At 43.0% G+C, this 14,289-nt stretch overlaps 1 protein-coding gene across 10 annotated transcripts in view; it reads right to left on the bottom strand.

Moving 5' to 3' along the window:
- Positions 1-6,662: 6,662 nt before the first annotated feature.
- Positions 6,663-14,289, bottom strand: part of LOC143896202 (uncharacterized) — a 76,371-nt gene continuing 68,744 nt past the window's right edge. For 7 of the 10 annotated variants that reach the window (XM_077403853.1, XM_077403851.1, XM_077403852.1 and 4 more), the window contains 3 exons: positions 11,697-11,891; positions 9,278-9,571; positions 7,310-8,858 (listed from right to left, as the gene is read on the bottom strand). In XM_077403853.1, the coding sequence (XP_077259979.1) occupies positions 8,512-8,858; positions 9,278-9,571; positions 11,697-11,891 (836 nt within the window). In that variant the 3' untranslated portion in view covers positions 7,310-8,511. Of the gene's footprint in view, positions 7,116-7,309; positions 8,859-9,277; positions 9,572-11,696; positions 11,892-14,289 lie in introns of those variants that run through there. The other 3 variants (XM_077403858.1, XM_077403859.1, XM_077403860.1) reach the window with 2 other exon arrangements.

Here is a 14,289-nt window from a genome sequence, read left to right as displayed (position 1 = left end):
AATCATTGAATTATGGAGATACCTAATTATGTAATACCTTTTTTAATTACGGTATATGTTATACTTTAATTTAAAATTGCTTTAGTCTCGGCGTAAAAATTCACGCACGCAGTAATCAGTGATCGCGAGCGAATAATTTGGATGATGCATGCGCAGTGAAGCGTGCTCGTCAGATTTCCTTTTTCTCCAACCGGCAAAGATAATTCTCGCTCTCCTCAGATGTTCACTCCAATCTCTTGGCGAATATTTGAAGAGGCCAGATCAAAGTGCGTCTGGTCAATTTCATCAACATTTGAATACGTGCCTCCTTTTCCTCTGCGAATCGATCTATCTTTCTTTCCCTTTCTCTCGTGTTTCTTCCTCTTCCTCCTTCCCTCCCTTTCCCCCCCCCCTCTCTCTCTCTCTCTCTCACCACTTTTCCAGATCTACCTAAACAACCTCCAGCCCTTTGGATCTTTTTGCGTAGACGGCCAGCTAGCGAAAAGAGCTGAGAAAAGCAAAATGAATGAGAAAGGACGAGCGGGTTGGGAAGTTTTCAAAAGTGTTGGTTGAAACGAAAAGCGTTAAAGGAACACGCTCTGATAACGTAAACCTCGTAGTTTTCTAAAAGATACTCGGTTTGATACGATGCTCTCTTCACTTTCCATGGATTTCTGGTTTTACTTTGAAAAGATATTACGCTCCTTTTTAATTTTATTTTCCTTAACTCTTACAATCCGAAATTGTTTATAATAATCGAAAAGCAATTTATATTAATGTATATTAAATTTAAGTATAATACTTCATAGATTTTTGGTATCACGGGGAAAGATAAGGACTTTCTGAATGATACCATATATTAAGACGGCAGACGGTGCAAAATGCCGTCGGGGAAACGGTATTAAGTAGGGGCGGGTACTGCGGCGCGATCAAAGCGTAATTTTAATTAGGCAGATTATACAGAAAGATAAAAATTATTAAAATTATTGCCTTAATGAAAGGGAGCCTTCGTCGCTTCACGGAGGGACGCGTAATTAAACGTCGGGAGTAGCTTCCCCAGGCGAGGGTTGTTTCAATGCTGGCTGAGTGAGCCAAGTAATATACAAGCCTACGAATTTGAAAAGATCGTTTAATTTCTATCCACTTGCTCATGTTTGACATATACGGTATGCGCACTGAGCCCATCACTGAGCCAATCATTGTCTTCTATAACACACAAAAGATTGCGGCAACTTGTTAAAACCTCGTATTTATGTGCATTATATCTCAGTATAGGTACATCTAAAACTTATCCAAGGGAAAAAGGAATGTTTTTTAAATGTTTCTAATTTATATTATTTAATATTTCGTATTAAAATGTATTAGAAAAATAAAAAATACTTTGTTACTTTATGATCGCTGACTGTGTATTTTAATTATAAAATAACTGTATACAGTTTTTCTTCCCCTGTATATAATAGTCAGTAAATAATAAAAAAAAAAGAAAATTAATATAGGGAGACTACAGGAAATCAGTCAGCATGTTGATTGAATCCTTCACTCTAAAGTCAATTCCTCACCATCGTAAGGAGAACCAATGGAAGGTCGATAAGAGGGCCGCCCCCTTCTGGTGGCAGATCAGCCCGCAAACCGCAAGGTGCCACCACACCCCCAAAAACCACCCCTGACACCCCCGCGGCCAATGATCGGGCCTAGCCACCCCCAGAACCACAAACCAACCGCAAGACGATGCGCAGAACCGCCTCGTTCATGCACGCACCGCGCATTCCAACCGCAAAACAAAATGGAGCCCAGGAAACTGTTAAGATTTTCAACGGTAGGTCGGCGATTCAAGGCGATTCTCCGAGAAATTTGAATTAAACGCGATAATTGCGAATATTATAAACGAAAAAGGGACTTACTGAGCGGACCGTCTTTTAAAGAAATCTTGACAAAACTTCTTATCGCTCATAATTAATACACGTCACACACATTTCTTATTAATACCATACTCTACCTAGTCTACATGGCCAACAGAAGTGAATGCCTACGTTATATGCATTAACTTGCTTTACATAATAGACTGCCAAAATTTTAATATTCATCTAATACATATATCGGTCAGCATAATACCAATTTAACATAAGTTCAAAAAAGATTTATCTTTTTATTCTAATTTTATTTTTATCTTGAAAAGAAGGACAATAGGACATCCGTCATGACAATGTAGAGTGCGTTCACGTAGAAATCATGTCGCGTTTCTGTTTCATCTCCCCGGTGATGCCCGTTCTGAATAGCCGTCGTCAAGTTACGGCGATCGACTAGAATTTTTCCATGAGAGTTCTCACGAGTCTTGACACCTCGCGGAGGTGGGCAACCTGGCAGGTTGCAGCCTGGGGGTTCTGAGGTACCCCAGCGTGGCCGTTGCGGCAGCGACTGGGGGAACCCGCGCACCCCCGCGGTGAGGGAGGTGAGTGCGCGACCGTAGGGGGGTGCCGGATGGATGGTCGAGAAACCAGAGGGGGGGAGGATTTTGAAAGAGGGTCGGTGGTCGAGGTGGTAGTGGTAAAGGTAGTTGGAGGAGAGGAAGAGAAGGAGGAAGAGGAGCAGGAGAAGGAGGAGGACGAGGAGAAGGAGAAGGCACAGTCTCGTGGAGGAAAAGGTGGCAAGGGGTAGAGAGCGAGAGTAGAGATGAGGAGAGAAGGAGGAGACGGTGGGCCCTGGGGGTGGGTTGCCTAGCTACCGGCGAGACCCGGCCAAGATACTCCGAGATCTCTCTCTACTGCTTCAGGTCAGGCTCTCGCATATTTCTCTGGCGCGTTTGACCAGGTTCTTCGGAGTCGGAGAATCGAACGCTGAGAAATGGCTAACCGACCAACTTGACGATGACCCGATGCGCGGATGCTCATGATTCACACGAAAACTCGGCGGATCAAATATTGTTGAATGTCGCATTCAGAACAAGTAATACTAATACTCTTGCACGTCAAAATTAATGTATAATACAAAAATATATTTATATTTAGAAAGTAAAGAAACATTTTTCTCTTGTATTTTCTTTTTGAAAAACAATCTTAGAGACGCATTTTTTTATGTACTTTACAAATAGCAGATATTTTAAAATATTTCCTTGGATAAATATATTCTCGTAAGAAAGTTTCTTTCTAGTAAAGTTATTCAGATGTCACAAGGGCGAGAAATAAAAGGATAGAAAAATTATTCGCGGTGGAATAAAATAATTATAAACTTTATTTTGCAATCTCTTTTAAATAGATTAATTTGAGATAATCATAAAAGTTCTCGCTGCAACTCACCGCGAATTAAACTTTGCAAACTCGTTATTAATGACAAAAAACTGAAGTCCAAATTTGAGGAAATGCAAAGTATACATAATGAGATTAAGATAATCTCATTGTCTTATCAATCTTTTTTCCTAAGGCGATACTGGTGTCGCCCTCGTACGAGGAAAATGGTAAAGACTTTTAAGAAGACTCACCCTCCTCCTTCTCTCAGCCTTCTTTAGCTCTAAGAAAACGTCACCCTCGTGGTAAGGCAGCTCGCCAAAAGGTCGGTAAAAAACGAGTTTTAAAAAATGCAAGAAGCATTTATCACTAACGTAATATAATTCATCAGTAAATTCGTTAACTTAACATCTTTAAGAGGCCAACCTTCCAATTTTTTATTTTTCAGAGATTCAGAAATATTTTTTCTCACGGAAACTTGGTTTTCTTAAATCAGAAAAATATTTAAGAATTAAGAAAGACAGTATAAAGTCCCTCATTTCAAAGACTCGACTTTCATAACTTGTACATTTGCTGCTGAATCGACGTAAGATTAGCGGGTGAATAGCTATTAAACTTGGAGCAAAACGAGTCGGTAAGAAAGAAAGAATAAGGATATTTTCTTAAAGAAGGTGCACCGCCGGCAAGCGTCTTTTAAGAACCCACCAGTACGCTTAGTCACCACTAAGAAAGATGGCGCCTTCTTTAAAGAATCTTATTAATACAATAAATTATACTTTTTACATCTTATCCAAGTCCTTTTCCTTTTCTATTGCTGTAAAATACAAGAAAAAACCGTATGTATCTTTCCCGGTTGCGAATTGTTGCAACATTGCTTATATTTCAACGCTATAAATATTTTGTACCGTTGATAAATTGTAACAGGTCTGATTTCGCTTCACAATCCGAACACGCGAAAAATCCCAGAATCACCGTACAAGCGAAGCTTTTTTCCCCGACGTTCCCTCTTTTCCCATTCCTTTCGGCGTGTCGGCATTTTCGCCACGCTGCACGAAGAACAAAGGACGGCTTCACGGTCGGTTAATTTAATCTAAGCAAACATCATACAGATGGTACGGCAATGCGTTTCAGGGGGTGTCAGGGAGATCGAGAAGGGTGGAATACCTCGGGTGCTGCAAGCGAACGGAGACGGGGAACGGGGATCCGCGGGCCATGGATCTAGATACATACGTAAGTACAAGAGTATTCAAGACGGTGCCGTGGAGCGATGTTTAGCATGTAGATGAAGATCTTGGTAATCAAGGGCTGGTGGCCCCGCGGGCACACTTCGTCAAGTCTCTCTCTTATTTCCAGGCATCGTCATGCAATGCACGAATCAGCGTGGAATTTAATACGATGTTGTCTACTAAGAATTTAATGCGATCTTAAAATATGATAATTATGTTCACATATGTTGAATAAAAATTTGAATAAAAATGTATAAAATTAAGAGTCTAATTTATAAAATATAAAATATATAATAACGATCTCTCCTCTACTTTTTAACATCATCTAATAACTGACCTCAACGTAGTAAAATAAAGAAAATTCTATGATAAGTCTATTTTAGTAACTGCGGTAAAAATAAAATACAATAAAAAAGATTAATTTCTTGGATCAACTAATTATTATTTGCTTAATTATTACTCAACCAAACAGCTCGTAACAAAGAATGGAACGTGGTTTATCACGATATTCATACGACACCCTTTCCCCGAGACGTCTCGAATCCGACTCGTATCTCGTTCGAAATGCGAAATGATCGGGTCTCGTCCGAAAATTCACCCCGTAATCGACGGACAAAAAGTAATTTCCCATCGAGTGCGACAAAGGGTGATTTTGCATGGAGGAGGGGGAGTCGTGTCGGCGATAGCCAGGGGGTGGCAGTGACCGGTGCGTGTAACGACCATTCGCCCCTGCCGCTTCGTCACCGCGATTCCCTCGCTGCCACCTCCAAAACCACCCCCGTACCGCCGCGGCCACCGCCGCTGCCGACCAGAGAGAACGTTTACGGGGAACGCCACGTGCGCCCTATGCGTGGAAAAGATGTGGGAGGTATGCGTACGTGTGTAAAACGCGTTTAGTTCGATTATGTGTTGGTATGTAGGGTTCTGGGGCATTTTTTATACGTGCCTTTTCATCTCCAGTTTCTTTCAAAAGAAAATCAGTGAATGCTAGGACAATTGTCTCATTAATATAATAACTGAAATAGCGTGTTGATTGAATGATTGACTCAGTTACACACAATTGATGTCATCCGACATAATTAATGTAATTTTAAAAAAATTATATCAGAAATTATATGCGATATTGTACAGATGCTATTATTTATATTAATAGTATAATTATGAAAATTGTAATAAAATATTACTATCAATAATATTACTATCAATTGACTTCAAAAAAATTTCTTACAAAAACTTATTGCATAATTTATTGTACATTCGAGCCATTCTTTTATAGTCTCTTCAGGTTTAACTTTTTTCATCTAGGGTCGACCACGTCATAAATCACATTACAGCGAGTAATTATTGCTATTCTTTATTACTCAGGAAGTACGCGCAGTTGCATGCGCAAGTTGTGAGAAAAAAGTTTCGATATTCGAGATTCTCCCTTCTTCACCGTTTCTCTTTGTACGATGTATGATATATTCTCATGCCGCAAGGATGCCCGTGAAATAAAAAAGTAAGACTAAAAAAACGTGAGAGAATCGCACGGAAAAAGATGAGCACCGAGCAACGCCGACAGAATCGTGGATTTAGCGCGGAATCGGCAGCGTGGCGTGGCTGCGGGACGATAAATCGGTATGGCCAACTGCTCGAGTCAACGAGCCGTGTCCAGTTTGCTACCCCTCACCAGAGAGTGGCTCGGTGGGCGCGAGTTCTCGCGAGGAGGAAAAGGGACAGGGAAACGAAGAGTCGCCGCGGGAAGCGGAAGGGCGAGAGGGACTATCCCGACATTCACCACACGCTATTCTTCATACTCCATTATCCGTGCTCTACTCCACTCTACTCCATTATGCCGGCACCGCGTATAAACGACGAGTCGTTCCCACTCTCGCCCCCGCCTCCGACCCCGACCCCGACGCGAACCGCCATATGTCCATCAGGTTACTCGTCGTCCTCGCTGTGTGCAACAACGATAAACACTAGCCCGTGCGCGGTAGCTCGATTATCGAATGAGAAAAGTACGTTGCTTTATGCAGACCGCTTCATAATCCGCATCAAACTTCGCCAGAGTGTATCCTTTGACCAATTACAAGTCAACTTTTCGTTTGCGATATTCAGATATAATTAATGTCGAGTGTCGTTTGGTATTAATTATTGAGAGTTTGGACGAGATAAAAATTGCTCTACGAAAATTATGATTTGCGACGAATAGCAATTACTCCATTCTTCTTCCAAGAATATTATATGTAATTATTATTATCAGCATATCTGCATTAGTAATGTTATAACAATACATAGTTGAAATTGATAATATTGATATTCGAAAAAAGATGAAGTTCCACTCCTTAAAAAATATGCATGTCGCTGTATTACCGAAATATACCACATTCACGGTGATAAACTTAACTTGGTGTACTAAATATGAAACACGCCTTTATCATATACGAACATACGACTTGGCTAAAGCTACGAGGCAGACACAAATTCCCCTCCCGAGACCAGGTTTAATTAAATCTTTTGCAAATTTGCATATACGCACTTCCGTCAGTGAGAATCCTTTAGAACCCTTGGCGTTACCAAGACCCCTGTAGAGATTCGTTTCCCTACCTACCTGTTATGTAGATCTGCCACTAGTCCTCCGAGATGACGATGATAATCTGAGCGAAGACGACTTCAAGAGGAAGGATACCGTCCAAAAAATAAGACACTAAAAAGAAAAAGAAAAATTGAAATGTAAATATTACGCCAGAAAAAAAACAATTTTTAAAAACGTATATAAAATTTTGATGTAATAAAAAAAACATCTTCTAAATTGAATAAGAATGTGAAAATTCTAGAATAATAAATCGAGGACGGTTGGAGAAACAGCGCAGGAGATTAAAAAGAAAAGTCATGTGTGGATTATATTTTGAAATACACTTTTACTTCGACTCGGTCAAAAACTACGATAACAATAGGTTGGTAGATATGTATATCGGAAATCATTTTCGGAAACGCAGAGTGCCCGTCGCCGGTTTACAAAAACGGATAAGCTTCCTTGTCGGCGCGGCGCGGTGCTTCTCGCAAAACTATTTCGCGAGTTGTTCCTCGAGAGCTTTCGTTTCTTTGGCAGAAATTTCGATGTAAGATCTTCGATGCCGCGGCACGTTCGTTCATTCGTTCGTTGAATACTTGCGAACATTTCGCCGCTCGCGCGCTCTCCGCGGCGACATTTTCATGCGACAGGGAACTTTTTCACTTCACGCGAATTGAATCCCATTCGATTTTATCGTTGGCTTGACCCGAACGTGACCGCACGTGATAGCCTTTCGCGAATCAGTCGATTTCTCAAGATAACTCAGAGTCGCTGCAAATATCTCGCCAAAAGCGTGGAGCCGGATTTCTTCAGTCCAAAAAGATGGATTTTGAGGAAAACGCGGGCGGGTCGAAGGGAAACTGAACGCGTAACGTGGAAGATGTATGTATTTACAAAAAAAAGGAAGCTAATCGCCGACGCCAGTCTCGACGATATTGCACGATCCCGCAGCAATCGTTCGCAATTATATACTATGAAAACGTAATCGATGAAACTAAATCGCATCGCTCAAAACGGCGAATAATAATTCGATGAAACGACAATGTTCTAGCTTTATGTACACTTATATACATCCTGTGGATACCATTATTGTAGTCGTCATCACACATCACATCCGTGCTCGCCCTTTCGTACGCAATTCGTTCTCACTTAATTACAAATCTCCCTTCGTTCATTTGCACCTCTAATTATAAGATTCATTGGCGTGAGACACAACCGATAAAACAATTATTATGTCTCGAAGCTTCCCGGAAAAATGTCCCTCGGTGAACGGACTCTCGCCCCGAGTTCTTTCCGGATCAAGTTTTAATGCCCACTAGTGCTAATTCGCCATCGAGACTCGTCCTCGACACTTGGATAGTTCTCAAAGAGAGAATCACCACGTCACACATTATAATTATCGATCTCGTCACAATAGTTGATAGCCTCAAGAGCAATCCGTTAAGCGTTACTTCCCTCTTGCCTTCCAGGAATTCCCCAATTTCTCGATAGTCGAATTGTTCGATAAGAAATCGCTCGCTTCTGCCTCTCAGTACGGTCTCCACACGTTGTTGTCCGGTCTGACTTCCTCTTGCCTCACGCTGCAACTATCCGCGACGGCTCTCTGTTCGGCGCTCTCGGAATTCTGGAACTGATTCCCATAGAGCTGCGAATAGAGAATGCTGGGAAGCACACCGGGCGTTGGAAAGTAGTTGCCGTAATTCTGTCCAAAGCCCTGCTCATCGTGAACCGGACTCTCGGTTGTGCTAGAGTCAGTGGACAATGATCTGGGTGACACGTAGTCCTGATATCTCTGGGTGGAAGAGCTACCGGACATGAGGCTGCTCAGCGGATCCAACGGATCGGACTGACCCGGTGTCGTGGTGTCCGGTACGACTGTGACATTCGAGGAAGGAGAAGCTACGCTATTTCAGTTTGCCAAAGACAAACAGGACGACCGATCTAACTTTCTGAGAACTAAGATTCTACTCATCTTCCGAATGATTAGATTTTCAACCGTGAGGCATAACCCATCACTTATGTAATCGGTACTTCCGATTTATTTCTCAATTGGTTTTCACACAAGTAAAAAATTTGCCAAATTATATTTCAGTCTGTATAATCTCGTTGCTCTTAAAATCACTCTTAAACTTGATTTCAATCATAAAATTATCACACCTTTGGACAGTAAAAGTTCAAATAAACAAAATACGTAGTGAACAAACTACATAGTGAACAGACAGTTAAGCGATACCTCATGGTTGTTCATACGTCAAAATCATGGCAAAATTCGACGTAGAACGAGGCAAACTTACGAGAGGAGACCGCAGAAAAAGCATCCTGTTGCGGCGTGGTGCCGGTATTACCGGTGCCGGATGTGACAGTCGAACCCGCCGTCGAGTCCGGTGCTGTCGGCGTAGTCATGGAAGCCGTGCCGGCGAAAGACGCCAACGTGGACGACGGCGGTGGTGGCGGAGGGGGTGGTGGCGGAGGTGGAAACGAGGCCTGTGCAGCGCACGACGAAAGGGGACCCGGAAGGTAGCCGGCATAGCCGGCCGTGCTACCGTATCCCCAAGAATTGCTCGCTGTCAGGCCAAACTGGGACATATCTAGAGAAACTATCGATTGTACGTCTCGCCAAAAATATGAAATGCGAAGAATCGATAATCACACAAAGAGAAAGCGACGAAAGTCTTGGTAAAAATTAAATTGCGGAAGCGTTAACGTGGTCGAGATGTCCACTGCGAAAAATCAATGGACGACGAGACAAGCAGCGCAAACAAACACGTATAAGAAAAGCGTGCTAATATAAAAACATCGATAGCAATGCCGGATGGTTTCGGCGGTCACATCGATGGAAAAGATAAATCATAATTGCAACAATCAAATAAAACAACACAGAAGGCTGAAAAGGCACGGCAAAAGGCAAATTTTCGCCGGATTATATGCCAATTCGAATCACTTGGCGAGATGCATCGGCGACGGCGGCGACGGCGGCGGCGGTTCTGTGCGCCCCTTGGCGGATGTATTTTTGCGGGGTATAGGCAGCATCCCCGATAGATTTTCCAATGAGTCACGGGGGTTGAATGCAGAAAGGACTAGCACAAACGTTCGCGAGAGGGACACGGGCGGACACGGCGGAAAGTGAGGGGAGCGGAAGAGTACATCGAGATCAAAGGGTTGGTCATCCCCCACGTAGCTGGGGCCAACTCAAATAACCGAGCCCGCCTCGGCGAGCGCCACCGGACCGTCGTCACGAGAGCTAACCCTAAATACTGCTATCCGCACGGTGCTTTCACATCCTTCGGCATTACCGGATTCCTTGCGGTCCGAAAAGGAGCTTCCCTTTTTATGGAAAATCACCGAAAGTTGCGCACGAGTCTGTCCAAAGTATTCGGAGATTCGCTGCGGGATTTAAATACCTGACTGAATCCTCGCTTCAACCCCAATTCGTCATTTATAGAAAAGTTTATCAAGTTGCGTTGTCATATTTTTTAAACAAAACTTTTACTTTAGTTATATATTAATTATGTCAAAAAAAAGACAATTATATCGCAACACAATGTACCACAATCTAAGTTTTGGTAATTTTATTACAGAGAAGTAATACCGTGTACGCAATTGTCTCTCGAAATCGAATCCGCCAAGCGTATAGCGTGAGAATAATATGGCCACGTACGCATATTATATCGGACGACCAGATGCCCGATGAGGGAAAAAAGTTAATAAAGGAAATATTCGGCGTGCTTCGTATTTTATCGGGAAATTTGCTAGTAACGGAGCAGTCGGCCCTCATGTCTGAGGTAACTCATTAAAACGGCTGATCTCGAATTATTGTTTAAGCTTTTTTTTCTCGTCTCTTCTTGCGCACTACCGGAACCCAGAACCGTTTATCGATATACGCGCCCGAGAGAAGTATTAAAAATTTTATCGTATAGATTATATATGTATATTACGGATTATTATAGTATCGTATAGATTACATATACATATTATACATATATATATATATATCGTTCGCACGTTCGGCGGCTAGATTTGACCAACTGCATAATTTTAATCAACGAGCAACAGCTTCTTTTTTTAAATAATCAAAATCAAAGAGCAACATTCTCTCGACATTACTTTACCAATGCATTTTACGCGCAAACTCGCGAATCTACGTTATAAACGCGGAGAGAAGGTGAGGCTGCGCCCCCAAAACAGGGAGCCAACCGACTGGGACGCGCGCTTCCGTGGCAACCCCTTTAATATAATATTTAATCTAGCTTTGAACAGGCTTGCGGTTTCCGCCTCTGAAGCCGAGAAGCTTGCTGCCGAGCCTACCCAAAAGCCGTGCTTCTGTACTCAGACCAGTAGCATCAGTCTGGCTGAAAATATTCCCAAACTCGACAGAAGCCACCTACTCGATGACAAAAATTATCTAAATTTCATAACGCCACTAAACGAAAGATTGTTATAAAATAAAATTTTAAAAAGATACTTCTTTGCGTATCTATTCAATTTTTTGCATATCTTACTTTTATATATGCTTTCGCTATACACATATACAGGCTACTAAAGTAGTACATTTAAGAAATTTTTAACACTAAGTGCTCATACACAAGTCGGCTACATTGCAAAAAGAATGATACATGCATACACAGAGAATAAGTAATTGACAATAAATTTAAAGCTAAGCCGTATAATTGAAAACGAGATTACGATCATGCGCAAACGCGGTCAATTACTTACTCTGACAATTGCCAGGCATCGCGTGTCTGAAAGAAGACAACGGATCCCTTGGCTGGAGCGGATTTGGTAATGGTTGCAACGGGTTTGGCAAAGGTTGCAGCGGATCCACTAAGGGCGAGGCGAAGAATGGACCGCCTCGTTGCGAAGCGAACGCGAAGGCATGAAACTGTTGTTGCTGCCCTAAAAGAGACAGCACTGCGATCAACCGTGCGCCTGTCCACTGGACCTCCGATACATGTGTCAATCGTATTTTTTTATCTATGTATAATTTTCTTTTTATTACATTCGATTCGAAAGCGAACGTTTCAGCACCGACTCAACACTTTATTTACACATACAAATGTAATAGGAATAATTCTTGCAAAATTTAAAAATGGTATAATTTTTTTGATAAACACGTGAAAATAAATTCGTACGTTATCTAGTCCGACAATTGGTGCAAGGCGCATCTTTCATTTACCAAAACGACAAACGGAACGATACGGGTAAACGCCAAGGCCGTCCCTTCGGAAGCTGGGAAACGAACGAGGGAGACACGAGAGAGGCATCGATACATTTTATTTCCCTGCAACGCGACGGTGTCGCCAACCCAATTAAAGACGTCCCAACAGGCGGACGTCCTATCCGGCTGTCCCTGGCTAGAGGTCGCCGCACAGGACAGCCGTGTGCCATACCATACAGGTTCGTTCTCTTCCCCTAAAGGCAACGATTCAACGTGGAAGGCACCGGAGGCCAGAGAGACCGACGCGAAGCGCGAAGGGTCGCTGGGCGGAAGGGAGGTGGCGGACTCCCGCCGTCCTGATAATCCAATCGAAGCCCTAATTCTAACTCGGCAACCCGAAATTCCCGCCGGTTTGCTGAATAGGGTACGCTCGATCCGGGGACACAATGGGGGCGCGACGGCGGAATACCGACGGGTACCGAGACTAACGAGATCCTGTTAAACGACCGGCGATTCGTGCACGCTGCAGGACCCGAGCGAAGGAGAAACTCGGCAGAAAATTCTATGGCTCGTGCCGAATTTCTTAGGTAAGGCACCTTTTTATTTCCTTTTAAGAAGTAAATAATTTGTTGCGTCATGAGTTTATATACCTAAAATCGATTTTCAACGTTACCTTTTTCAACGTTACGGGATGAGAAATGGGCACCCGCCACGCGACCGGAACGCGATCGGAAAGCGGCAACTTCGAACGAGGATTTGTTTTAAGATACCGGCAGTTTCCTACGTTGGCGGCTTGATAGATTTAATAAATTATGCCGCTCGACCCACGCATTTATCACGCCACCCTAACCCTTTGAATTCGGCGCACCGCCGCGCCGTTCTTCGCAGTATTTCATTAGGCGTCGAGCACTCGTGCGACCCTCCGAATAGACATACGTGCGATCGTTCGCTCTTCTAAATCTCCCCCCCCCTCGATGCTTTCCCGTTTAAACGAAGTAACAAATAATCAGTGGTCAATCTTTCACCTAACTATCCCGATATTACTCTATAGGTGCACGAGCACGTATTTTTACACGATCTTTCAAGTATCTCGATCAGTTACAGATTATGCTCATTCTGGTTTATGGCAGCGGACGATCTTTCACCGTATTTTCAGATTTACAGATTTATTCTTTCGCAAAATGGAAAATGTTTGGCAATTGGACGACGTCGTAAGTCCTCGGCAAGTCGCGGCTATCGATTTCATTGGACACCCTCTTTGCGCGTCGTGACTGCCAGGGAATTTCTCGAGAGTTAGCAGCTGGCAACGACAGATCCTCATTTCGTCCCGTCGCCAATTCCCGCCTCTCTCCCGCCCCGCTCAACCCGCGTCCCGAAATCAGCTTCTCTCGATGTGAGCTGGTGCTGATGCTGGTAAGCGCGACGAGTAAGCCCATTTTCGATCTTTCCCATCATTGCCGCCGAGAATCGTTTCTCTCTCATTCGCCGAAGATGCATCCCGCGAACCCATTCGAATCCCGGTTTCGAATGGGCGAGTCCTCGCGAGCAGCATCGAAACCCAGGCTAAACCTCCCTCAATCAATTTCCTTGGCCCCGCAGCCTTTCCGCGGCAACGGCCACCTTCGGCTACCAGACGAGGGTAGAATGTGTAATGAATTGCTTGTTTAATTAATTACTACCCTTCGGAGAGACATTCGCTCGGTATTGTCTTAGATAAGGTTCATTCGTTCATTCTCGCGTTTGATCGTCGAATGCACGAATGCACAATTTGTAGCGTTTCTCTGAATGCACATCCGCTCATACATGTGTAAACGTGCGATAATTTTCGTTACAAAAAATACATCAGGATTACCAATTAAAGTACAAAAAAGAAACATTTCAATAAATTGTATAAAAATAAACCTGTCACGTACTAAAATATAATAATTAGAAGCCCTTACAACCTATTCAAAGACAAGATGAGACACGTGGAACGTGGCCTCGAAAGAAGAGGACCACCCAGAAAGCCGAATCTCTTTCATCTCGCGCCGCCATCCTTGAAATTGTCCCTGATTCAGTAAACGGTTTGTTTTCATAGAAGATTCAAAGCGCCGACATATGACGAATATCTATTTCCGACATCCTTACGCTATCTTAACGATCTCTAAAAAT

The sequence above is a fragment of the Temnothorax americanus genome, unplaced genomic scaffold (assembly GCF_048541705.1).
Source record: "Temnothorax americanus isolate GAGA-0224 unplaced genomic scaffold, ASM4854170v1 Scaffold18, whole genome shotgun sequence".
Taxonomy (NCBI): Eukaryota; Metazoa; Arthropoda; class Insecta; order Hymenoptera; family Formicidae; genus Temnothorax; species Temnothorax americanus.
The sequence above is the reverse complement of the archived record's forward strand: the minus strand, read 5'-3'. Positions and strand labels throughout refer to the sequence as shown.